Genomic DNA, 24,574 nt, shown 5'->3' with positions numbered 1-24,574 from the left:
TATTAAAATATTAGTTCATAAAATACAAACCAAACTATATAGTATATGCTTATATACTGTATTATTAAAGGAATACTTCAGCCAAAAAATGGTCCCCATTGACTTTCTGTAGTAGGAATAAAAATGACTATGGTTAAGTTAATGGGAACTGCTCCTTTAATTAATCGTATTAGTTCACTATAATATAATTATTAATTCAAAATGTTGTTAAATTGTATTCTGTATTCTGACCCCTTCTCTTTGTCTTCTGTGAAACACAAACAGGATTGTGCAATCTGAGCATACAACATTCTGTTTATCATAAATGAAAAGTGGAGGGTTATTTGCGCTATACCGAGCTTCACAAAGACAAATCACTAGCGGAACCACCCTTACACTGTACTAAACTATAGTAAAATGACAGCATCCACAAATTTACTATGGTCTCGTCACAATTACCATAGTTTAATTAATTATTATATTTTAACCATTACCATTGTTTAAGTATTTGTATTACATACTTAGGCCTTCAGCAGACACATTTCTCCACCAACAATAAGGAAAACTATAGGTTTCATTGGATGCGCGCGCTCGAAGTTAACTTCCGTTCTGTGTTTGTTGATCAGTCTGGCTAGTGGCTAGTAATATAACTATTTATATTTTATTTATTTACTGTATATTAATTTACATGAACATTTTATTGTATAATAAATGATTTGTTTAATTTTTTCCAAGTAGCGGTTCTTCTACAGGTAACCGAAATAATACTGGCTGGCTAGACATACTTTTAACTTGCTTGGTAATGTAATATACTTGTTATTTCTTTTGCTTGTTATCAAAGATAACCTACAGGGACTTTGAGTATGTGTACCGGAAGTAAAGTTTGGGCCAGAAAAGCATGCATGTGCAGTAACGTTTGTTTATGTTGTTGCTTTGAAAGCATCTATAGAGCAATTTATACAGGAAGGCAATAATAAGTGCTATACAATTATGTACAGTTAAGAAAGTTTAAAAACAGTACCTGTTGGAGGAGGGGATTTTTATTAAATCAGCAATAACTAGAACTTGGAGGAAGAGATGGTAGTGAAGTTCAAATGGCAATCAATCTGCAGAAACCATGGTTACAGTGTATTTTTACGATGGTGAACAGGAAATCTGGATGTGGTATGTCCTCTGTAATCACTTTAGACTAATATAATTTCCTTCTCATCAGCTCAGAATTGCGCAGCCAAATGACACAGATAATGTTATCTCTTTGCACTCATCTTCGAAACCAAATATCCTGAGAGCCCAGTTTTACATTGTACTGTACATGGTTATGCTCAAAAGAAAAGAAAACAAACCAAACCCTGGTCCATCTCAGACCCACCAGCAACAGAGCAGCATCCATCTTACATTTTAAGATCATCAAAACTGGCATTTTGTGCCTTTACAGCAAACTGGCCCTATACAAAAAAGAAAAATATTTAATTTAGTTAGAAACACGTCATCCACTGAATAATGACCCATCTTTGTGCAAATCGCAGTCAGAATGTTTAACTGTTGAATAAGTTCTTACATTATAAAAGGACACACTTCCAGTAATACAGTAAATGGAAATGTTCATGTACCGACAGGCACTACATCCCATGCTTTGTGCTTTGTTAAAGAATTCTTATAGAATGTGTTATTGGACATAATAGCTCCAACTGCCACAATCAGTCTTGTATTCGAAAGGCCACAGCGATGGATGCCAGAAGCATGAGATATGTTCCAGACCCTGTGTCTCAAAGACTTGTTTACTACTGCCAGTAAACTCCGCTGTAAAGAGCTACAGCTGTTAACCCTGATATATTTTATAATAGTTTCGGGTCTATTAGAACACTCTAATTTTTAATTAGACATCTGTATTTTTGTTAACAAACGTTTTGTTATTATATCCTATTTTTTCTTTTTACAGTTTTTCCACATGCCTGAATTTATATGCTATTATGCTATATGTAAATGATATATACATAGACACACACATACATATCTGCTATACTATATACACTTTACTACTACACTATAATAACACTATATAATAACACACAAGGCTACAATTTTCTTATCAATTCATTGTATTATGCAACAATGAACTATCAACCTGAACCAAAGAAGTGCTGCAAAAATAGTTTGTTTACACTTTCTCTACGTTCTTTTCATCCGGACCAAATTTACACTGGCATTTAAACACCAAACCTATAGAGAAACAGATACCAATGATATTAAACCTAAATGTATAAGGATAAGGTCAAAATCTGATAGGTGAGCTTTTATGACATATATTTTCAATACCACGCTAAATGTGCTCATTGTATGCATGTGCATATGGTGCTATTTTTACTACCCAAGATCTCACAAAATGTCTTAAGGAATCAAAACAGTGGCAGGAATTTCTCCATTGTACACACAAATAAAGATCTAATTATTCAGGCAAAGGGTGAGCTTTTGGGGGTAAAAAACCTATGTGCATTGTGAAACATGATTTAGATTAATCTCTCCTCTACTGTCATCTCTCTATCTTTTTAATACATTATAGGCTTTATCTGCAGTTTAAAAGATGTTTAGGTTGAATTCTTTTGTCAGGTGAAAGCAAGCCAAACTTTAAACTACAGTATATCAACACCGACCTCCTTTCCTGTGGCATCTGTGGATTTCACCCCAAAGGAATTAAGTTACATTTGAAGGTCATGTGATACATATCAACAAGCAGACAGCTGCTGTGCTGAAAATCTAAAGAGCTTCAAGAGTGCACATTAAAACATCTCAGGCATGCTTCCCGGAAAAGGACATGCAGCTTTATTACTTTAATTTGTAGGATGCATAAATTTGTATGTCTTAGGCGTGAGAGAAGACTACTTATCAGAATCTCTTGATAATAAAAAATGAACATGCAAATGCACAGCTTCATAAAACATCTACAACATTGTTTTATGTTTCAAAATGCACAGGGGAGGCATCCGTCTGACCTCATCCACTACTAAGCACAACTAAAAGAGAAAAGAACCACCTGTCTACATTGAATTGAAATGTTAATTTCCGTTACAATTGTTTTCAGATCTGTGAATTGTGTATGAATTCACCGAAGATACGTATTTGTTTATTCTATTGCACATTAGAATTATAGCCATTAATTAAACAAGTTAACCTACATGAGAGCCAAAAGTGTAATTTACTCACCCATGTGCTGTTCCAATGTTCCAATATTTTCTTCTGTATAAAAGTCATAAAATCAATTATAGAAAATGAATGAGTAACTATGGTAACTAAAAAGTGGGCAAGTGTATGATACAAGATATCGACGTATACATGAGATAACATGCAAACATTTCCTGCAAAATGCAAGGCAATACATAAATAAATGCATTTGTAAAAAGTAACAAGCCAACAATAATTCAGTCTACATGTATATGTGCACGGCTATAAAAATCAAATCTGTCGGCTCGGCAGAGGGCGCCGTTGGGTAACTTTCCTGACTGCCTGCACAGAGAGGACAGTATCAAATGAAAGTCATTTTAAAGTTCTAAAATGTTATAGCTAAATTAAATGTTTTTGAAAGAGTACACTGGTTTGTCTCATGCTCAGAAAGTCAATCATGGTGGTAACAAAAATATATGTTGTGCGTGAATAGGCTGAGTAAATGTCAAAGTAGGCCTAATGGCAAAAATCTCTTACCCCTTGACAAGGATATAATTCTTACTTTTTATCTTCAACGTTCATTTACTTTACTTCATATGTAAAACATTCATGACCAATGTTTTCCATAGCTGGCGATGTGTTTACTGCTTTAATTCAAACATCATCCTTGAGATTTGCCATTTGATACACTGGTATCGCTCCCTGTTTAAATCATGCGCTAAAATCTTCTGAAGATGTAATATGGTGCGTGTTGTTTGACTTGGTCTACCAGGCGATGATCTCATAAACTACGCATGCGCCATGCGCTGAGCACTGTGAGCAGCCCCGCCCACGATGAATCTCTCTCGTCATAAAACAGCAGTGTTGGTATTTTTTTATTTTTTTTTCTGTGTTTATAATGCTATCAACCAATATTTCCACCTTGCAAACAAAAACAAAACTGTGAAAATGGGGAAAAGCGGATTTAGAATATTTCCGGGTTTTATGTAAATATCCTGGGAAACTGTTTTGTCAAACTTGTTTCCCTGGTAACAGAGACGTTCTCGTGGGTTGTGGGAGAGCGGGGTTGAAAGTGTAAAAAGGGTGGTTCCGCTTTAGGGGTTCAGGCTATAGGGATGGCACTCACTAAATCCTTGGTGTTTCGAGTCTGACGTGATCACCCAAACGTGTTTTTTGATCAATTTTAACAATCATAGGTAGTTTAGATGGTTAGAGTAAGGTTAGGGTTAGGGTGTGGGTTAGGGTAAAGGTTTCGTAAGACTTGAAACACCAAAGATTTAGTCAAAACCAACAAGCCACGCCCACGGATCTGACTCGAAACACCAAGGATTAATCTGCAGATTTGTAAATGAAAGTATTTAATAACAGACTTAAATTGATGTACATGTAAAATGGTTACAAGGTAAATGTATAAAATTGTAAATGATACAACTAAAACAGTTTCCAAATGTATGTGATATTACCTGAGAGACAGGATAGAAAAGAGAGAAAGTTTAGAAGAGGAAGAAGAAGAGCCAGAGCTCCCAGAAAGGAGCTTCCAGGGAGGAGAAAAGAAAAGCCCAGAGCTTATTTTACATTTCCTTTTTATCCTTTCCTTGACCGTGTGACTAAACTTAACATATGATACATTTAGTTGACCAATCAGGGCCACCTTTAACCCCCACTGTACTGGACCCACGATAAACACACATCTCGGGCAATAGTGGTTGATCACTATCTCAGCACCCCGTGATCTTTAGAAGGGCAAATGCACTTTTGGGAAGAAAGAGGGGGTTGTGACACAGCAATAAATTCCTGTTATTTTTTCCAACCCTACAAAAGTAACGCTTTTTGGTTATGGCTCAATAACTCAAAAAAAAATTAAGCTTGATTAATCAGATTTTTACACAAGCAACAAATGAACACTTTTTAGAACATTCCGCCCTTGTACTATTTTAGCATTAGTGTCGGCAATGTCATTCATTTCAATGGAGAGCCGGTGTGGTGCCGGAAAATGACTCCTGCCAAATTATGACTCTCCCATTCCCCACTAACATTAGGTGTTAGGATTAGGTGTGTTAGGACACAGCAGTTTCAATAAGGGAGTCGTAATCTGACAGGGAGTCAAAATTCAGCACAACACCGGTGACACGAGCGACAGTGACCATTGGCGACAGGAAGTGGTCGTATCTAGTTGAGATTTGCTCAACTTTATGCAAATGATGAGCGACTTTCGGGAGCAACTACCAATAGGAGTAAAGCAGCGGAGCTCACGTCATCCACCTCTCGTCAGTTACTGCAGGGTTTGTTTATAATTGTTACTAGTGCAACCAAAGCTAGGAACGCCTTCTAACGACCTCGTTGCAAGAGACTAGCGACACACAGCGACACAGTCGCTGGCGGCACCTTTAAGGCTGGAATACACTACACAACTTTAAAAATCTGAATAGATTTTTAAAAAATAGACGTCACACACTTGCAGACTTTTTGAAAGTTTGCAGGGAAAAACCGGGTATCACACAACGCGATAAAATCTGCAGACTAGCGCAGACTTTCTGCAACAAGTCCAGACTGAAAATCTGAGCAAAAGTCTTGTAGTGTATTTCAGTTTTAACTCATGTCGTGCCCATTTTAGTCACTTGTTACTCATCTGAGAGTGATGAAAGAAACAAATCAAACATGTTTTTGTGTTGTAGTGTTTTTTTATTTCATTGTTTAACATTTACTGATACTGACCGTTTTTCCACACAAAAGAAAAACTAACAACCTCTTAATATGTGGTGAGAAATAGGCAAAAAAAATCAAGCACATGACAATATTCCAATGTAAATATGAGTATTCAACTAGTGTAAAACTTAACAATACAACTACACTCATGTAATGTTGTTTAAATGTAGGCCTACTTGTAAACGTATTTTTGGTTAACGGTTTTCATTAAAGACTGATAAGGATACTGCCATTGAAAGTTCACCATGTCATACTTATGATAACAAGATAATTTAAAACAATTACTGACATTGAATTTACCATAAATTTTTGGTAATCAATTTACACACAAGGACAATAAAAAGACACATCTGGCATAAAAAAGAAAAACACAGTTATGACTTTTCATGTTCCTCTATGATAAGTGGAGCAGAGAGGCGGTGAAAACACAGAAAACCTTCGTATCAGATTCCTCATTGGGAGAAATCGTTCTTCTGATAAACCACCACACGGGATAAAGGAAGGCAAGACCATCTCCTCTGATCGGTTCAGGTCAGGTCAACCGGCTTTTAGCATTCACTGGCCCTTGCTGTCAATGAGAAGGATATAAAAAATGTATACCATCTTTAAATATGTAACAACGTTTGTTGTTTACAACAGATTGACACACTGAATAAAACATCATTTACACGGCCCGTTTTTACATCCTGTTATCTCCAACCCCGCCCTCAGGTATCATGCAGTGTTAATACACCCAAGAGAGAACGTGTGACTCATCCTGGAAACTATCTGAGTGGTGTTATGGAGACGGGCCATACGGGTCCCTCACTGAGCACAGACCCACTGTTTCCCACTGCATCACAGGGATACTGGCACAGCAATAACAAGCAGATGGATTTCACTCAGCCGACAGGCCATGCAGGTTTACAGTGACTTATTTCTTAAAGAAGCTCCGGAAAGCCATTGTCTCCTTGCAAACCAGCACTGATATTTCTCAGGTTCTCATGGTTCAGGTTTATTTATTGTAAACTACACGCAGCTGTTATACTGTACCTGTGTCATTGAGCATCTGCTGGGCTGTGCTTCCGGTTCTCCTTCTGTCAAAAGAGCAGCACTGTCTGAGCTTCATTCACTCACGGTGTAAAACAAATAAAGTCATAAAGCACTGTACACAGGTTGTCATTTATACCTTTTGTCCTGGTTGAATTTGCATCTACAGTGGCCACCTGTAAAAGAGCAAAAAAGGGACATGTTTTTAAACAGAAATGATGCTCCAAAATTTAAAAATATATTAAAATATAAACAAATACCAAATATGTTTCTAATTTTATATATTAAATATATATTTAAACTAATTTTATAGATTATAATGAGAATGGGAGTTTTTATTCTCTTTTTATTCAAAGTATGGAAATAAGATGGGGGATGCTGAATTCTCATGACAAAAATGTCCGGTAAATTTGATGTCCAGTAAAATGAAATTTTGTTTTGGGAGAGAGGAACGTTTTTGAAGTAGTAGCTTACTAAAACTATTTTCGATTTAGCAAAGTTCTGTTGTTAAAGAAACTTGCTTTAAATGAAAAACGTGAATGACAAACTTACTTAGAAGAATAGTTATGCCAATGAGACACAGAACTGCTGCCAGGATCAGACCACCAACCCGAAGTCTGTAATAATCTGTGAAGGTAAAAGAGACAACAATCCAAGGACCGGTAAAAAGATGCTCTTGAGTGAAAATCGGGTCAGTAGACCACTACAAAAAGTTTGCCTGACTTACCAAATGTGAAAGGGTCTTCCTCTGAAAAATAAATAAGAAAAATAAATCAACACTGTTGACATTTTTAACACTACATAATCAAAAGAAAATCTGCAGGAGAATTCAAATTTCATACCTTCCTGCTGACCTTCTGCCAACACGAGGGACCAAACTACAAGCAAAAGAGACTGAATGTGAGAGTATGAAAACCATGTCACATTAACATGCTTGACAGATGTTTTCTGCAAAAGCAACATTTGTAAAAAGTATTTTGTATGTACATAATTTACATCTATGAAGCGCTGGGTGTGGTTTTTCTATGGGTAGGTGGATCTTAATTTAGCAACCCAACACACAGTCAACCCCCAATTTTGATGTAGTTTGAATTTTATTTTCTTATACTTTCTGTAGTTTTAGTTTGTTCCTTAAGGCATGTCAAATAATGTGCTGTTTATGTTTGCTTTTGTAGCAGATCAAATGCAAAATAGAATTTGGTTGGATGCATGGTCTTTGACATCAACAACATTTATGCCAAACACCATACAGTTTTTTTGCATAAGTATGTTCATCTCAAAGATGATCAACCTATTTATTTAATGCTAAGACCATTTCTTGACTGGTTCTTTGACTTTATTGCCTTTTAAAGCCTAGGATGGCTTTTTGCTTTAATAAAAATCTGTAGTCGTGTGCATTTATCCAAAGTTTACAATGGCTTCGGTAACAGCTAATCTGACCAGAAATTAGAGCCGGAAATGTTATAATTTGAATTCTATCCAAAACTTGCTGTGGTTGTTACGAATCTGTGCATCTTGCGTGCATCTAAAATTCTCCAAACCACATTAAAGGTGGGGTAACAAGCTATTTCATGCATTCCGACTTCTTTACACTGTTAAACGTGCTGGCTACTCAAGCTTAACAAGGTCAACTTGTCAATAAATGAGTTGAACGTATGACGTAGTATTTCTGTGCTCGATTCACTCCGCAAGGGTTCGTACAGGTTTCGTAAAGTTTTTTTTCGAACATGGATTCCCGTTTTGTAACAAGGGTTCTTAGTCCCTTATTTGACAATTCTCCTGGTAAAGCACACCCACGAGTCATCCAGTGAGTGAAAGAGCACGTCCACGTGTCAACCAGCCAGCGTGAGAAAGAGCATGCCCATCAATGCCGCTTTACTCGGCTGATGGAAGTTTAGCTGCGTTTGTTTGCTCACTGCATTTCGGTGATGAATGTTATATAAACGGTGGATATAACGCTGGATTTGGAAATCGTTTGAAACTGATAGATGCCGCGGTCCCAGCGATAAAAGATGCCGGACATGAACGGCACGCGGTGAGTCAAACTAAGTCATATGTCTGTGTTTTGTTGGCAATCTGCACGTATGTGCATAATGTAAACAACACAAAGGGATTATGTGATGATGTATTGTGTGCTCATACTGTAGTTCCGTCCCCCCTGCCCGCCTCCAGCAGCTCGTCTTTTTCCGGAAATAATCGTACTGCTGTATCTCTGTTTTTTAAATTTGATCAAATTAAATACTTTTCGAAGATATGAAGTATGCAGTACTAGTGTATAGGCACTCAAGATTAATATGAGATTGGCAGAAACTACGTGTGCAATCTCTCTGACCTCAGAGAGGTCAATCTCTCCTTCCACTCCACTCAATTGTGTAAGAATATGATTTCTTGCAGTGTAAGCTAATTGTCATTCTTGTTTTCTCTTAAAGGCAACAGAGAGCATTTCCCTGTGGTCGCTGTGGGCTTAAATTACGCAGACACGAGCACTCCTGCAATTTATTCAGATACAAACAATACTCACGTGTCAAAAAAACAAACGCCAAAGTCTTCATCATGAAACTGGGATCTTAACCTGAAAAGCACAAAATCAGGTTTGCCATTAGAGAACAATACATGCGTATAAGTCTCAACTGCTAGTCAACTTGAAATCAAAACTGAACACATTTCTGCACAATTCAATGGCCATTATTTCAAAGCTAAACTTTCCTTTTCAACTGGCATCAGGAATCCTTCATCCCCTCCCTTCCCAAACATTAAAACTGGGACAAATAATTGTGTTAAGATTGGAAAGCAGATCATGTATCTTCTGTGTCCATGAGAGTTAATTTCATTAACGCTTGTCACTTATGATCTAAATATAACATGAGTTCTCCTAATGCCTCAATGATTCTCTGCTTGTCAACAAAAATGGGGTTCAATCAAATTATCCCAATCCCTGTCAATCCATCTGATCTGATTAAACATACTGAAAAAAAACAGCTCTTAGAACAAAACACAGATCACATGTCAACAGCGGGCCCGGCACATCTCAGCAACCAAACATTCAACAAAACAGCTGCTAGGAACCAAACGTTGAGAAGCTACAGATCCCAATATAAAAAAAAGAGATGTCATGAGAGCATGAGTTTTGTTTGCCTTTAACGGCAGAAAGGCTTTTAATGTTTGTATGGCCACAATCTCACATTGTCTGATGTTGACGTCTACATCATAATTAAATGCACACAACATGTCATAGCACAACTCAAGAGCTTAACTCGGATTTTCCATGGTGCTTCTGAGAGACCAGAGGGAATGCCATGCCCTTCCTTACCAGCACAAGATGATGTAACATTCTCCTGTAATACACCCACCACCCTCGGCTTCTAACAATGGTGGCCAAGAAGAGCAAAATAATGGGATCACAAGAGACATGCTGAAGTCCAATATGTTAGCCTTTTCATGAGAACAACCCGGATCAACTCGGGGAGTGAACAAGGCAAAGGTTTAATCCCAGAGTCCCTGAGGTGTTTAATAAATCCCTTGTGTCTGTTTCTAGTTTACTATCTAGCACATGAATGATCCTTTTCCTCGCTGTAAACACAGTGACATAGGCATAATAACTTTTGCGTCATTAGCAACTTGCTACTTCATTTCATGTTCTTAAAGCAACAGTTCGCGTGATTGTTATCGGGATTTGTTCACACCTGTTCTTATAAATTAAGCTCTTAGAATGTCAGAGGAAATTGTGATTCAAACAAATATAGCATTAAACGTGCTGTGTGTGATATTTAGGAGGATCTACGGACAGAATTGCAAGAACTATTTGTTCAAAGGTGTATAAAGACGTTACATAATGAAGCGCTATGTTTTTATTACCTTAGAATGAGCTATTTCTATCTACATACACTGCGGGTCCCCTTACATTGAATTCACCATGTTGTTTCTACAGTAGCCCTAAACGAACTAACTGCTCTACAAAGCGTTTCGTAAATCCCCTTTAGTAAAGACGTGCAAACATGAGGTCATCTTAGTTTTGTGTCAGCCACCGTAGTGCTTCGAAAGGAGGGAGGGGTGGAGTGATCCGTTGGTTGCAATTCGCACCCTCACCGCTAGATGCCGCTAAAATCTCCACATTGCTCCTTCTAAGTTCTATTTAAAGGAGTAGCTTGGACATTCTGTCTAGCATCTTGATTCACGTTTCAAGCAATGTAAATCAAAAAGACAAAATGATCATTTTCAGTTGAAATATTAATTTAAACTGTAGCCTCCTGTAAATTAAGTCAAATGATCGTGTGTTGAAACATGAGATGTGCCAGCAGGTTGGTTATGGTTCAATGGTGCTTCCTCGTGTTACTTTTCTCTTTTGTTGAAGAGGAGAGAAGCTTGAAGAACAGTTTCATCCCAATAACTCTTAAAAACAGATTTTTTATCCATTTTTCATCCTGTTCCAGAGCGTGCAATGATAATTCTCTTAAGCATCTGACAAAAAGTGATGTCTCAATTTGTTTAGATTACTCTAAAAACAGTTCTTAAATCGTATTATGATGCTGTTTAAAAGTTAACCAGACCAGAAAGAGAGAAAGGGGCGAGACTGTCTTACTCTCTGTTCTTGTTTTCATGGACATCCTGGACATTTTGGCACCCAGCTGAGCGGCAGAATTACGCAGTGTGCACAGAGATTATAATGAAAGTCTTGTGGTCTGTTCTAGTCACGTTGGCTTGCCAATGAGTGTCTGTGTCACGGGGAATAATGAGGAATTGTGTCCTACAGTGTTTAACATGTTCACTTCCTCATCTCACATTTTGAATCATCATTTCCACTTTGAGTCAAATGCTTTGTTTGTTGCTTTAGAGTTACAACAGTTCATACTTGTTCATTTCATTACCAAAACCTGACCCTCAAGACTCGAACAGGTCACTGGCATCCCACACATCCTAACAATTTAAACATGTTTCTCCTCAAGAAATATGTAGTCGTTAGGGATGCAACGATTCACTCAGCTCATGATGCAAAGTGATTCACGATACTGATTTCACAATAAAAATATCCTTTATGTAAAATAACAAAACTAAATTGCAATATTAAAACAAATTTCAAATCGAATAAAAAATGAATAATACAAAAGTCTCTTTAATATAAACAAACTAAGACTTTGTCTGTGCTTTTCCTAACTTGGATTTTTTAATAATATAAGCATATCCACGTTTACCAAGCAGACCCTGCTGTTCAAAACATGTATTGCGATTCATTTAACGTCTCAACCGACTTGAATCGTCCCATATTATAATCGATTTTTAACCAGCTCACAGTGAATCGTTACATTCCATTAGATGTGGCTAATTTTGGCTAATTCATGTGAATTGGTACAATCTTATTTGTACATTTTAGTGCGATTTGCTTTCTCGACCAGTGACGGGGTTAGGGGTGGGGCTTTAGAATTGCTTTTAATCGTACGTTTTTGTCACAACGTACGAATTCATACAAATAAGCCACCTCGTAAAATAGTATCGAATTCCTGTGAGAGCTCAGAAATTCCAACTAGATCAGGTTGGTTTAGAACAGTCTGGGTTTCTGTCCGGTTCTTGACTAGTATCAATCTAAAGACAGATATTTACAGCTCTGTTTCATGGCCATATTCTAGTCATGTACAACTTTCAATCTGAAAACCATGGGGTTCGAAGACTGAAGGAGCCTGTGTATACATCACCGAAAGTAAACATACTCATGTAACCTTCATTATCCACCTCTTTGTACAGTATATATTTAGGAGTCTGATAATAAAGAAAGGCATGCACAAGTGTTTGAGAGCTCAGTGCAGTTCATAAGTCACATCTGCTCTCACCTTTACACCCCCACTAACACACAAAGGATGTCTGACATGCACACAGAACTCCAGACTGCAGCTATATTGGGAACAGAATTCCACCCCTTAGAACAGGCCTTGAACTTTGAAGCATTGTATGAACACACTGCACATTGCAAATGATAAAGTGAAACCATCAGACTGTAAGACACAACACAAACCCTACAGTACAAAAAACACTTCAGTGGTTCATGTTGACTTAAATAATGCCATCAAAGTTTATACGCAACATGCTCTTAGATCTCCATGTGCTCTGAGCAATGCAGGAAGGAAAATGACATTCTGTTGAGGTGAGTCACCCCTCCAAAAACCACACTCCCGCCCTCTCTAGTGGTTGTCTAAGTGCTGTCTTTATGCTCCCTTGACGTCTGTTTCCATGGGCAGACCAAACAGAACGTTCATGCATACGTCTCAGCCTATCTTTCAAATACATTAAAGACCGTTTGCAGTTTGCTAACAATTTAGTAATATGAGCAAAAATGATTCGATTCGAATGTAAACCTTTCACTTCGTGTTCCCATCCTGGCCAAACACAGGAACATTTTGTTTACATAAAGAAGGACTTTAGTTAAAATGGTGCATCTGGACATTATCTTTTATCTTAAAACATATACTCATGAACTGGCCTCTTATCTTTTATTTTAATGTTCACATTTATAAATATGCTAAGATTTAGTAGTTACTGAATTTCATGAGTCCAATTTATTATCAGCGCAATAAAACTGAAACAATAATAGACTATGAAACACAAAACACAAGTGGATGCTGATCAATTCAGAGGGATTTAACTAAAGGCCAGTGTGTTCAGCCAAGACATGATGTCGGAAAGATAAGTTAATAACAGCTGTCCAGAATGAAACTGCAGTTTCCAGTTTCAGAATCACTACTTACAGAGAGTCAGATCATCTGTATCTTTTTTCCATCATTGTTTTGCATTTGTTTAGAGTAGTAACTAACATCAATCTTTTAAAGTTTTATCATTTGTTAATGTCAAACATACCAACAGTTGTTAACTATAGCAGAGGAAACAAAGATTCCATACGAAGCGCTTTTAAAAAGTTGTTCAATGCTTTGTTATTTTACATGAAACAGATTACTTACCTTTATTAAGGAGAAAGAAACTAAATGGTGGAAGTTTGAAATGTGGTTGGGAAGGAACCACCCGTAGATGAAAAGAGATTGAAAGCAACACCCTACACCATCCGCTCAACAGGTTGGCTCAGTTCTGAGTGGGTTGAGTTTGAATGAGAGATCTTTTCTCTTGAAGAGCGACTCTGATCATTTTTAGTTTGCTGTGCACGCCCACAACAAATTTTGTCTTCTATGGGTAGGTTCTTTTATGCAAAGACGAACAGTTAAACAGTAAGGAATAGATCAGACTTTGTATATTCATTTAAAAAAATCGTAAAATATTTTCTTTATTATTATTATTATTATTTTAATTCTTTATTAACTGCATTTGATCAGTGTTTGCGTTTCCTGGGATTGAACCCACAACCTTGATGTTGCAAGCGTCATGCTCTACGGTACCAGTTAAGCTAAAAAAAAACACAAATCAGCATATTATCCTGTGTATGGTCAAAGTTATCTAGGCCACCTACTGTAGCAGACAGAGTTTCAACATGCAAAACGGTGGTCTGTGTTTTACAGTATCCCAGTCAAAATAACCTCAGGCGTAAAAAGGACTCCAAATGCAAGTTACAGGACCAAAACTGAGAACCTTTATTAAAGCACAGAACACAGTTGTTGGGTGGCTCATCTTTCACTTGGAGAAAAAAAACATACAGAATTTATATAATGTAGTTCAATTTTTGGAGCAGTTTAGTGGTTTGGGCAGGGATTACAACACAGTGAATGTATAAATCACATAAATTACATAATTGAAACCTGCAATAAAATAGTTTTGTTGAGCTAGTATCCATCTGTATTTTCTAAACAGGAATAGGAAAAAATACATTCATCTTTTATTCTCAAGATTGCAATAAAAGTTTTGACAGGTGAAATGCTTGATCCTCAGATATTGCTTGCATCTGCATTGCCCCTGCATCAACAAGAGATGTAATCTGGTTTAGAAAAGTGTTGTACTTATCATAAACAGTGTTATACATGTAAATATATTATTGTTGTTAAACGATTAATTGCTATTAATGGCACCCAGAATAAAAGTTTGTGTTTACAAAATATATTTCTGTCTACTGTGCATATTAATTTTGCATTTATAAACATACACATACATATTTTACCAATAATTTAAATTATATATAAACATCATTTTTATGTTTTTCTTAAATTTATGCATGTTTGTGCATGATTTTATGAATACAAAAATAATATGGACAGTACACACAGACATATATTATGTAAACACAAACTTTTATTCTGGATGCGATTAATCGTTTGACAGCCCTAAAAGTATAAGAATATATTTACTAATTTACTGAGGTTTAATTGTGAAAGTGTGAGCGTGTGACCTACTTTCTCTTTGATTTGCACTGGCCCGCTGTGAAGACAACAATCTGTTACTCTTTCTGTTAGCATAGATGCAAAGCATTAATGGTAAAATACAGAGACTTACAACATAAAACTCCAACCCCTCCGGCTACAAGCAGGCCTGTGAAGACCAAACCTCCAATCCTCAATGCCTCATAGTCTAAAAGAAACAGCTAGTCAATTTGAACCCGATATGTGGAAATCTCAAACGTATTTAACGTATATAAAAACATTATTAAACAGTCTATTAAATGAATAAACGAAATTGAAAACATGGGTTTAGAGAACTTACTGTAAACAAATGGATCTGTGAAGAGACATGAGAGAAGTTAAACTTCATAAAAGTACTTTTGTAAAAAAAACTACATTAAAGTAAAAAGTCATAATATTCCTGTAAAATACTGTAAATTTCAATTGAATGTTAATGTTGACATGCTTAAACATGTTTAAAAAGGTTAAACATCAATTCAAAAATAATACATTCTTTTGCTTACTTGCTTCAGCTTGACTGAAGAGGTTCAAGAGGACTGCAGAAGAAAATTAAATATTAAAAAATAAAATAAATAAATAGAAAATAAAATAAAATAGAAAATACCACTTGACAATGCATTCTCTACATTTTTTATTCAAGATTGTTAAGAAAATATGCAGAAACTATTTGGATAATTATCCAAAATTTATTTAATTATCATTTACATCAATTACATTTTATAATATTCCAACATTGCATAAATCAAAATGTGGACTCATGGTCTGCTTTGAATGTTTCACCTTCAGGCCCAAGGTCACATGAGACTGTGTGTTATTGAGTGACCTTTAGCTGTCTATATGTTGCATAAACGGTCCTGATTTACCTGTAAAGAGGACTAGTGCTGTGATCTGACTCATTTTTACCCCTCCTGATCAATGACACAAACAAGAAACAACAGTGAGACATTCGGTCCTTAAAGACGTAAAATAAACAGAACAGGTGATTACAATATGCAAGTATGCTGTACAGTCAATGCCTAAGCAGTTGTCAGCTACTTGCATCAAATTGAATAAGATCAATACGTTTCTTTCCCACGTGCATGTCGACAGCCAGACCCATGAGACGAGGAATGTTTACTAAGAAACCCCAGCTGTAAGTACCGCTGAGAGAAAACAGCGCTCGTGTTTTGAAAGCAAACACAGAATCTACGGGTCAACTCAGTCGGGATGCGACAAGTTCCAGGACACTGCTGGTGTACCCTTGAACGCCTGGAGGTGTTTTGGAAAGTTTGCCCTCCCACCTCCCTCAGTTATGGAATCAACTCTGAGAGGTTTGGTTTTGTAACTCGGCGATTTCTGGATGTCGCTGTTACCAACCACACGTGTTGACTGGTGTTAACTGCAATAGTTTATTAGTGTGATTTTGAACTAAATACAAAAACTTCATGGTCAACTAATAAACTTCTCCACTCAGTTAAAGTTTTATAGGAATGAAGTAATGTAATGTAACATCATTTTCAAAATTGCTGGATGTCAAACGTAAAATCTGGCTCCCGAAGCATAATATAGCATTTATAGAACTGACTACATTTTCAGTGTATAAAAATTTTATTTTTGCAAAAGCCTCAGGTCCTTTAAGCTGTAATATACCTCCAACAAAGTCTTGAATATAATTCTGCAAACCCTGATAAAATTTCACTGTCTGAAAACTCTAGGTTTCGGGTTTACAAAAGAGGCGTAACAGGAAGTCCAGAGGTTTGTGAAGTTCACATTCTTGCGATAGAACATCTATGTCCACGATATGTACAATGCCAAGTGTGAGGTCACCCTCAACAATTGGTGCGACTCTGAGATGTTCTCTTTATCTAGTTGCCAATGATTTTCAGCTAAATGAGTAACTCAGACCTCACCGTTACTTATCGAATCACAAAAAGGATTTGAGTCAAACAATAATGAAGATGTTTTAGCACAATACAGGATCTCACTAAATCACACGTCACATTCAGCACAATTCAATCGCCATGGTCTTACCTTGGCAGAGGAACAGGTGGATCTCAGAGTGGTAGATGTTGGTTGAGGCTCCTCAGGTAGGCTGATCTCACAACCTTTCTGTCTTTTGTATAACCTTTAAGGTAGCTCCTCCTTACTGTATACACATAAACAAAGCACAGCGTATCAAACGGGTGTATTTTGGGTGTGAGGACCACGTCATCGTGTCCACTGTTTATTCCAAAACATGACCTGGCTGTTTATGAATTACACAGGGATGAAAATGGTTGAAGATGGAAGACAAGACAACACAAGCGGACCTGCAACTCAATGTCCTTTAAATGTTCTTCAGCGCAGGCATCAAATCAGATGTCCTTTAAAAGTTCTTTGGTCCAAGGGTTTTGAAAGTGAGACCTTTAGGGCAAATGATGGTTTGCTGAGCACAAAAATGATCAACTTTGATCCCAACAAAGGTCAAACCAGGGGTTGATCACTGGTGTTAAAAGTTATTATAAATAGTATTCAACTGAAATGAGCTTCTGTTCTGAACCCTACAGTAGCATATTGTCCTTCTACACTAGTACTGTGATACTACATATACAGTATGTATTTCCAGATTTGTACAAATGTATAGATACTGTAGGCCTCAGGTTCATGCTTAAAAGACCAGCACAAATATCACAGTAGTGCAGTCTGTCTATGGTGGTTAGGTGCTAACAGGGCTTGAAATGGAGAGGATTCATGGCGAATGAGTCAAGGGCAGGGCTGGGCTGGGAAGAAAAATCGGCTCTGGCTTTTTTAGGCCCGCATCGGCCCTCCACCGAATCTGTCGACATGCATATGTGTCTTTTGCATTCGTGTTGCGTGCATTCGCATTTATAATACGTCCGTCTAAGCGGCAAACATGTCCGTTACGGCCCCATACATTAGCAGCAAACGCGTCCGTTACGGCCCCATACGTTAGCGGCCCACCGGGAAAACGCCCGGGACGCCAGATGGCCAGTCCGCCCCTGGTCAAGGGAATAAATGTCAAAGGGGGTGGAGAGCTATTTCAAAACTTTGAGGATTTGCATTTTCTTAACTGTGCAATAGCCTCAAAACGCAATGCAAATTTTATACAGAAATCTCAAAATGGGATTGTCTGTCTCCATGGTTTACAAATTTTAAATGTCCCCAACTTGAGTCTCTTCAATAAACCAGTAAATGTCCAGTAAATCAAGAAAAAACTAAATATTTCTACTTGGCAGTAGTGACAAAGGAACGCAATTTGTAATCTGTTGCTGTATTGACTGGTGTTTATGGATACGAATTTCACCTTTTTTTCTCGTCAGTCAGCACAACCTGTTTAACCTCATGGGAATTTATACTTGTTTTGTGAGGTGGCCAGGCAACGATAAAGGCCCACCCCTAACATCACAGGAGCAAAGGCAAATTGTACTAAAAATGTTTGTGTGAGATTGTATGAATTCATAACGAATTACTCAACTTGTAAAAAACATATGAACTCCTGTGAGATTGTGTTGATATATACTTATGAAAGCTACTTACTATTGAAATCCATTAGATTGAAAGATGTGCTGAGTGACACGAAAAACGGGGAAAAGCATGTCCACTGTCATAAATCAGTAGAATAAAAATTTTGTGAATGTCACAAATTTCCATGAGTATATGAAAAAAAACAGTATTTTACTGTTTTTTTTAACGATTTTTATGTATTTTTTTTAAATACGGTCAAAAACTATAAAATTACAGAACAAGACAACACATTTACAAGGAAAATGGGGAAAACATTTTAATATATCCTTAAATCCTATAATTTTACAGGAAAAAGATATTTTACGGTACATTTCTGTTTTTCCAGTTTACAGACAATGTTAATTTTTTATGGAATTTTTTTACAGTGTAGTCTCAGCCATCATGCATACAGACCGTTGGCTGAACGTCTGATGCATTATGCTGAATTCATAAAAGTATTCAAGTTCACGGCATTAACTGTTAACTCTTGACACGTTCGTGAATGCACACCGGTCTGTGACTGTAGCCATATTTTCACGCCAGGCAAAAAACAAAACGTGATTGGTTATTTTACCTGTCATTCGTGTGGCTTCTTGGGGCGCCAGAAATATGATAATAAAATAATAATAATAAGAGGGTATTATTATTATGTTTTTTAGAAATATGAAGTTTTTTCCCCTGTAAAACTAGGCTACATGTTTTTCATGTCTTTTTCTGTAATTTTACGTTTTTGACTCTTTCAAAAACACAAAAATTCAGTTTTTTGGACATTTTACGTGGAAAATCTGAAAAAAAGACTTTTTACAGTATTCAGAATATATGCATTATTATTATATATTACATACATTCAGTTTTTATATGTACATGTTGCCTGCAAGAACATAATATCATTGGACTTTTTATTTGTATTTTTATATATATTTAGAGGGAGAGAGATCCTGTATGCCACCTCCTGCCACATTATAAACACTCATGACATAAAATAACCTCAAATATACAGTACATACATAATCATGCATTCAGAAAACAAAAACCCTCCCTACTGCTCTATTACAGAGGGAAAGTGATTTCTAATCGTAGTATTTAAGAGCACACAGGCCTCGGGGAGGAGCTGCACTCTAGGATATGTCCAGCAAACACATGGATTAGGTGCAGTCTCCTGTAAGATTCCACTTTCATCCTGCACAGAATAACATCTCAGTCAAAGTCATCTTTATGTGTACTGAGGTATGAAAGCAAGTTCCTCTGTCACATAAGCAACTGTAAATAACACATAAAAGCCAATGATCATGACTAAAGAGAAAGGCAATTTAACCCTGTTCTGACTTAATTATTGTCAGTAGTTTGGAGAGGGTTAGTGGTATATTTCAAACACATCACCACCCCAACTGTTTTTAGAAAACAATCATAGAGAAAAGGTAACTAAAGAATTTACTAAAATATAATGTTAACAAATTTTCTTAAAAAATTGTAATGTCAATAAAGGTCAGCCTTTTGCTAGACAATATTTTGTGTAAGAATACAAGACTGGAACTGCATCTGTTCTCTACAACGAAGAATCAGCCTGAAACATCCTCATGACCTGTAATTTTATAAAAACCTAATTTAACATTTAACATTAGTCTACAATTACATTAGTTAACAGTATTGAAGTTGTTTTATTTTGATTTGATTTATCGTATTTTTCCACAAATATTACAAAAAATTTTTTAAATTGGCAAACTAAATTGAAATCGCACATTATCCTTTGCATAACCATTAGAATTTTTCCAGGAGACTCCCTACACATAGAACAGAGCTTCTGTCCACCAGGATCGACAAGTTCAGAGGAATGAATTGAAAGCAATTAAAGAAAGTTTTGGGGGTCCCAATTAAACTTTTTTTTAAAATGCCAAATAAATAAGTTACAATTTTCATTTTTTAAAATGTGGAATAAAAAGCTACAAAACAAACAAAGTGTCAATAACTTTTTATTTTTATTTTGGGTTTCGCATTTGCCCAATATACACAGGGAATTTATAGTAAATAGATCTGAATTTAAAATCTGAATTGTGAGCTAAACATAACGTCACAGCTGAGCCATGTTGTAATGTGACCTTTTGTGCATTTGCAACAGCTGAAGCAAACATGCAAATAGACAAAGTTTCCAATCCAGGTTTAATTTGTAATTTCAAAAATAAACTCTAGACACTAAAATTGCTATTGCTTATGGACTAGTATCATTTTTTAGGAATTTACACTAAACAGATAGTGATTTTGGTGGCTAAAAGCATAAACTCACTAAAATAGAAAGTCAGTGAAGGGTGCAGCGTAACACCTGTGTCAACATTGACCAGTCTACTATTGATCTGTACAATTTAAACGATTGAAGTACAACCCAAAAGGCCCAGATTGAGTTTAAATTTCGATCCTTAAACCCCTATATTTTTATACATGTGCATATAATAAATAAATGTACATCTTTGAAAATTATGCTCGAGCCAAATGAAATGCATTTACAATGAAAAATAACTAACTAGATGCATAGAAGATAGCATAGACTAAAAAAGTCTAGGGGTACTTGATCATTCACTGAACCAAATGCATTTAAATCACCTAAACTTTGTATTTATAAGACAAACATTATGGACAGGTAAAGTTGTGTATATAAGACAAACATGGACAGGTTGCTTGTCTCACCAGGACGTGTTCCTGGATCAACATCCATCTGATTGTGTGTCTTAGGAATTGGTTAACAAATGTGGCATCAGGTCTGACGAAAATATGTTGATGCAGGAGCACATCTACCGGATTGTAGGCATTGACAAAGTACTAAAGACGCCCCCTGCTGGACAACTGAAAACCGCAGAAACGTACTCTCGTAGACAGTAGTCAAACTACATTATCCAAATTTGTCGCAAAATATTTATATACTGTATATCGTACATATTTTGTAGTGTTCGTATTTTTATATGTGTTCTATAGTAATAAATCCTTAATAATTCGACTAAAGGTAAAGAATCCTCAGTTTTCCTTAGGTTAGGCTGTCTGCCCATCATGAAGGCCACCCACTGATCCTAAAAACACAAGGGAGACCCTTTAGTAGCTCTTTGAAATGAGATCAATAAATCTGACATCACAAATGCAACATAAATAAATAAATACATAAATGAGAAACTTACTGAAGCATTGCTGTATTCTCTCTGATCTTTTCAAGAGGATGTACGCCACACAGATGGTGATCAAAGACGACAAAAATCCGCCGATCACATATCCGATAAGCTTTCCATAGAAACCTGCATTCTCTGTGAGAGACACACCCAAACATAGAGATTAGAAATGTAATGGTTATAATGGAAATTGTATTGGTTTTAATGGAAACTGGTCCCTATGGGGTCTCTGGTAATGTTTTGGGTTCTATTGGTGTGATGTTATCTGGCAAATGGAAAGCAATAGAAATCCTACTGGATCAGCTGATGGTTCATAAAGACAAATTTACCCCAAAAATGTTGACTTTCTGTTGTTATCTTTTAAGCAGGGGCATCTTCTCAAATGGCATCAACCTACCAAATACATAAAGGAATCCGATTCTGTCCTCAAGATCCCGGACCTGGCACAAGAACAAGGTTCCATTGTCATCTTCAGATGTTCCCGCAATGTCCCAAATAGCTACTTCTCCGCTGCTTCTTGTCTCACAATGGGCCCTCATTGACTTTGGGAAAGATTTGAGATGTTTTTAATGGCACATAGAGGGCACTGTGGAAAGACTTGCTATTGCTTGGAGTAAAGTATGTTGTCCATTCTAATGCCAATTACCAGTCAAAAGTTTTGACACTTACTGTGAAACAAAAAATCCAATAATGTTTAAAACACATCCCAGGATGCACCCGGATGAGAGAATAACTAAAGTGTGTAATCTAGTCTGAACTGAAGAAGCTCAAATGTAAAGTAGTTTTGATTTGCTTAACATTTTAGTTACCTCATAATTCCGAAACTTTTAATGGCGGCACACGTGATTAAACTCGAAGGTGTCTAAACGTTGGACTGGTAATGGAGTCAGCACAATAACTTAAATCAAAGTGCTTCACCTGTGATGGTAAGTATGTCGTTTTTTGTCCAGGACAAGTCAGAGTAGCATTGACTTTAGGGCCGATGATGGAAAATCGGATTCTTTCGTTAGTGCTCATTCCGCTCACACCACATTGAAACGAAACACTTTTCCCAGTCTCCGAGGTCAGATTTTGAGGGCTCACCATGTATGTCACGACGCCTAATGTGCATTTATGCACAAGAGAGACAGACAAGAGACACAACATTGGAAGGAGGCTTTAACCGAGTGTTTATGTTGTGTGTGCTCATTTGACTAAGAAATGACAAACTTTTGACTATTCCAATGACCTCATCTAGACGCATAATTCGTCTTTAAACGCCACTATCCACTAATACATAAAATGAAATAATATATAAACTTAAAACGGAAGAATCAAACTTAAAGAAAACAATGCTGTAATTAAAGTCAGTAAAAATAGACATTTAAAAAGCAGCAAATTTCAACAACAGATGTTGAATTGAATGCTGAATTTTTTATGTATGTACGTTTTTTCTTTTTTAAGGTAACGGTTTAAATTAATTAGCACTTTTAATATTGTTGTGTCAAAAGGAATCATACACCATCAAAATATCTAATACAAGTTATTTCTTATGTTTTCTTGTAGACTCAGCACATAATAGAAATTGAAAACATACCTTTTGTATGTGAAACAAACTGCAGCAACACGACCAGAAGCCGCAGCAGATGGGTAACCAATTGTCCTGTGTTAGAAACCTTCATCCTGTCCACTTTACCAGTTAAACTGCAGAGTGTAATGTGCCGCCGACCAAGGCCCCAAGAAGCCCTGTCTATATATCCAATCCTTTGAACGTTCACGCAGCGCCAGAAGACGAGTGCTCTTCGCTTTCACAGTAGACACGACAGTGGAAATGATGGAGGATGCTAATTTGCAAGGAGCTCGTCCAAGAATTTTTTGGGTTGGGCTGGGACATACCCCAGCCTTTAGCACCATGCTCTTTTTACACGTTCCTGTATGCGTAGCACTGATTTCCTTATGGTTTCCCTTGTTCCAGGGCTTACTAAACTACCATTTGTGTACAAGGAATTTTACTTCCAAAGCAGCCATTTAAATTTACATCAGTCAAAGGGACGCACTTTTTCCACCCAGCGTTGGTTCCAAGAATTCTAAGTAATGGCATGCAACTCATATTAGAACACAGCACAAGCTCATAAGAAACATTCAATACGCATTCGTGAGGTTGAAAATTATCCTTTTATGTCTTTGTTGTGAATCCAGAAGAAACAGAAGCATAAGTGACCACAAAGTCGCGTTGTCATTTCCTACGATATTTTATTAAAAATCAAGAAAATTAAGTCTCTCTTTATAGTCAAATAGGTGAGTACTGTATTTGTGAAAGTATTGTACATACATTCAATATTAACTAGTTTCATGAACATCAAAAGAAAACAAAAATGTACTGTATATATATGTATAGTCTCTCTTTCTCTCACTTACACACACACACACACGCGCACACACAAATAGACTCAAAAGCCTTGCTTGAGTTATTCTCTTATCCTGTTTATACGTTAGGCCTTCAGAGCTACTAAATTACTAGAACAGTCTCAAAGGCAATGGTAGAAAATGAGGATCACAACGTAGCAGCTTAAAATAAAATTAGACATAAAACTGAATTAAACAGTGCATTGCATAGTAAAGAAGCTGTATATATTTACAACAATATAAGCAACAATACTGACTGCCACAGCATTACTCAGAGAGTTCATCCATACTTTGGTTTGTGTCTTTACATTACTGCTTGACATTCAGGTAGATCGGTACTCCAAAAATCTCTTAAAACAT

The 24,574-nt window shown here is 36.6% G+C and overlaps 2 protein-coding genes across 2 annotated transcripts; both read right to left on the bottom strand.

The window, feature by feature from the left end:
• Nucleotides 1-5,783: 5,783 nt before the first annotated feature.
• Nucleotides 5,784-13,952, bottom strand: fxyd3 (FXYD domain containing ion transport regulator 3). Its single transcript, XM_057340645.1, has 8 exons — nucleotides 13,818-13,952; nucleotides 9,395-9,445; nucleotides 7,716-7,751; nucleotides 7,601-7,621; nucleotides 7,426-7,500; nucleotides 7,013-7,049; nucleotides 6,877-6,920; nucleotides 5,784-6,412 (listed from the first exon to the last, which is right to left on the bottom strand). The coding sequence occupies exons 2-8, from the start codon at nucleotides 9,426-9,428 to the stop codon at nucleotides 6,393-6,395; spliced, it is 267 nt and encodes an 88-aa protein (XP_057196628.1). The 5' UTR covers nucleotides 9,429-9,445; nucleotides 13,818-13,952; the 3' UTR covers nucleotides 5,784-6,392.
• A 462-nt stretch (nucleotides 13,953-14,414) lies between these two features.
• fxyd11 (FXYD domain containing ion transport regulator 11) lies at nucleotides 14,415-17,297 on the bottom strand. Its single transcript, XM_057340646.1, has 7 exons — nucleotides 17,208-17,297; nucleotides 16,061-16,105; nucleotides 15,701-15,733; nucleotides 15,499-15,513; nucleotides 15,292-15,366; nucleotides 15,192-15,216; nucleotides 14,415-14,757 (listed from the first exon to the last, which is right to left on the bottom strand). Exons 2-7 carry the CDS (start codon nucleotides 16,092-16,094, stop codon nucleotides 14,730-14,732), a joined length of 210 nt encoding a protein of 69 aa, XP_057196629.1. The 5' UTR covers nucleotides 16,095-16,105; nucleotides 17,208-17,297; the 3' UTR covers nucleotides 14,415-14,729.
• Nucleotides 17,298-24,574: the final 7,277 nt, after the last annotated feature.

The sequence above is a fragment of the Triplophysa rosa genome, linkage group LG8, assembly GCF_024868665.1.
Source record: "Triplophysa rosa linkage group LG8, Trosa_1v2, whole genome shotgun sequence".
NCBI lineage: Eukaryota > Metazoa > Chordata > Actinopteri > Cypriniformes > Nemacheilidae > Triplophysa > Triplophysa rosa.
The sequence above is the reverse complement of the archived record's forward strand: the minus strand, read 5'-3'. Positions and strand labels throughout refer to the sequence as shown.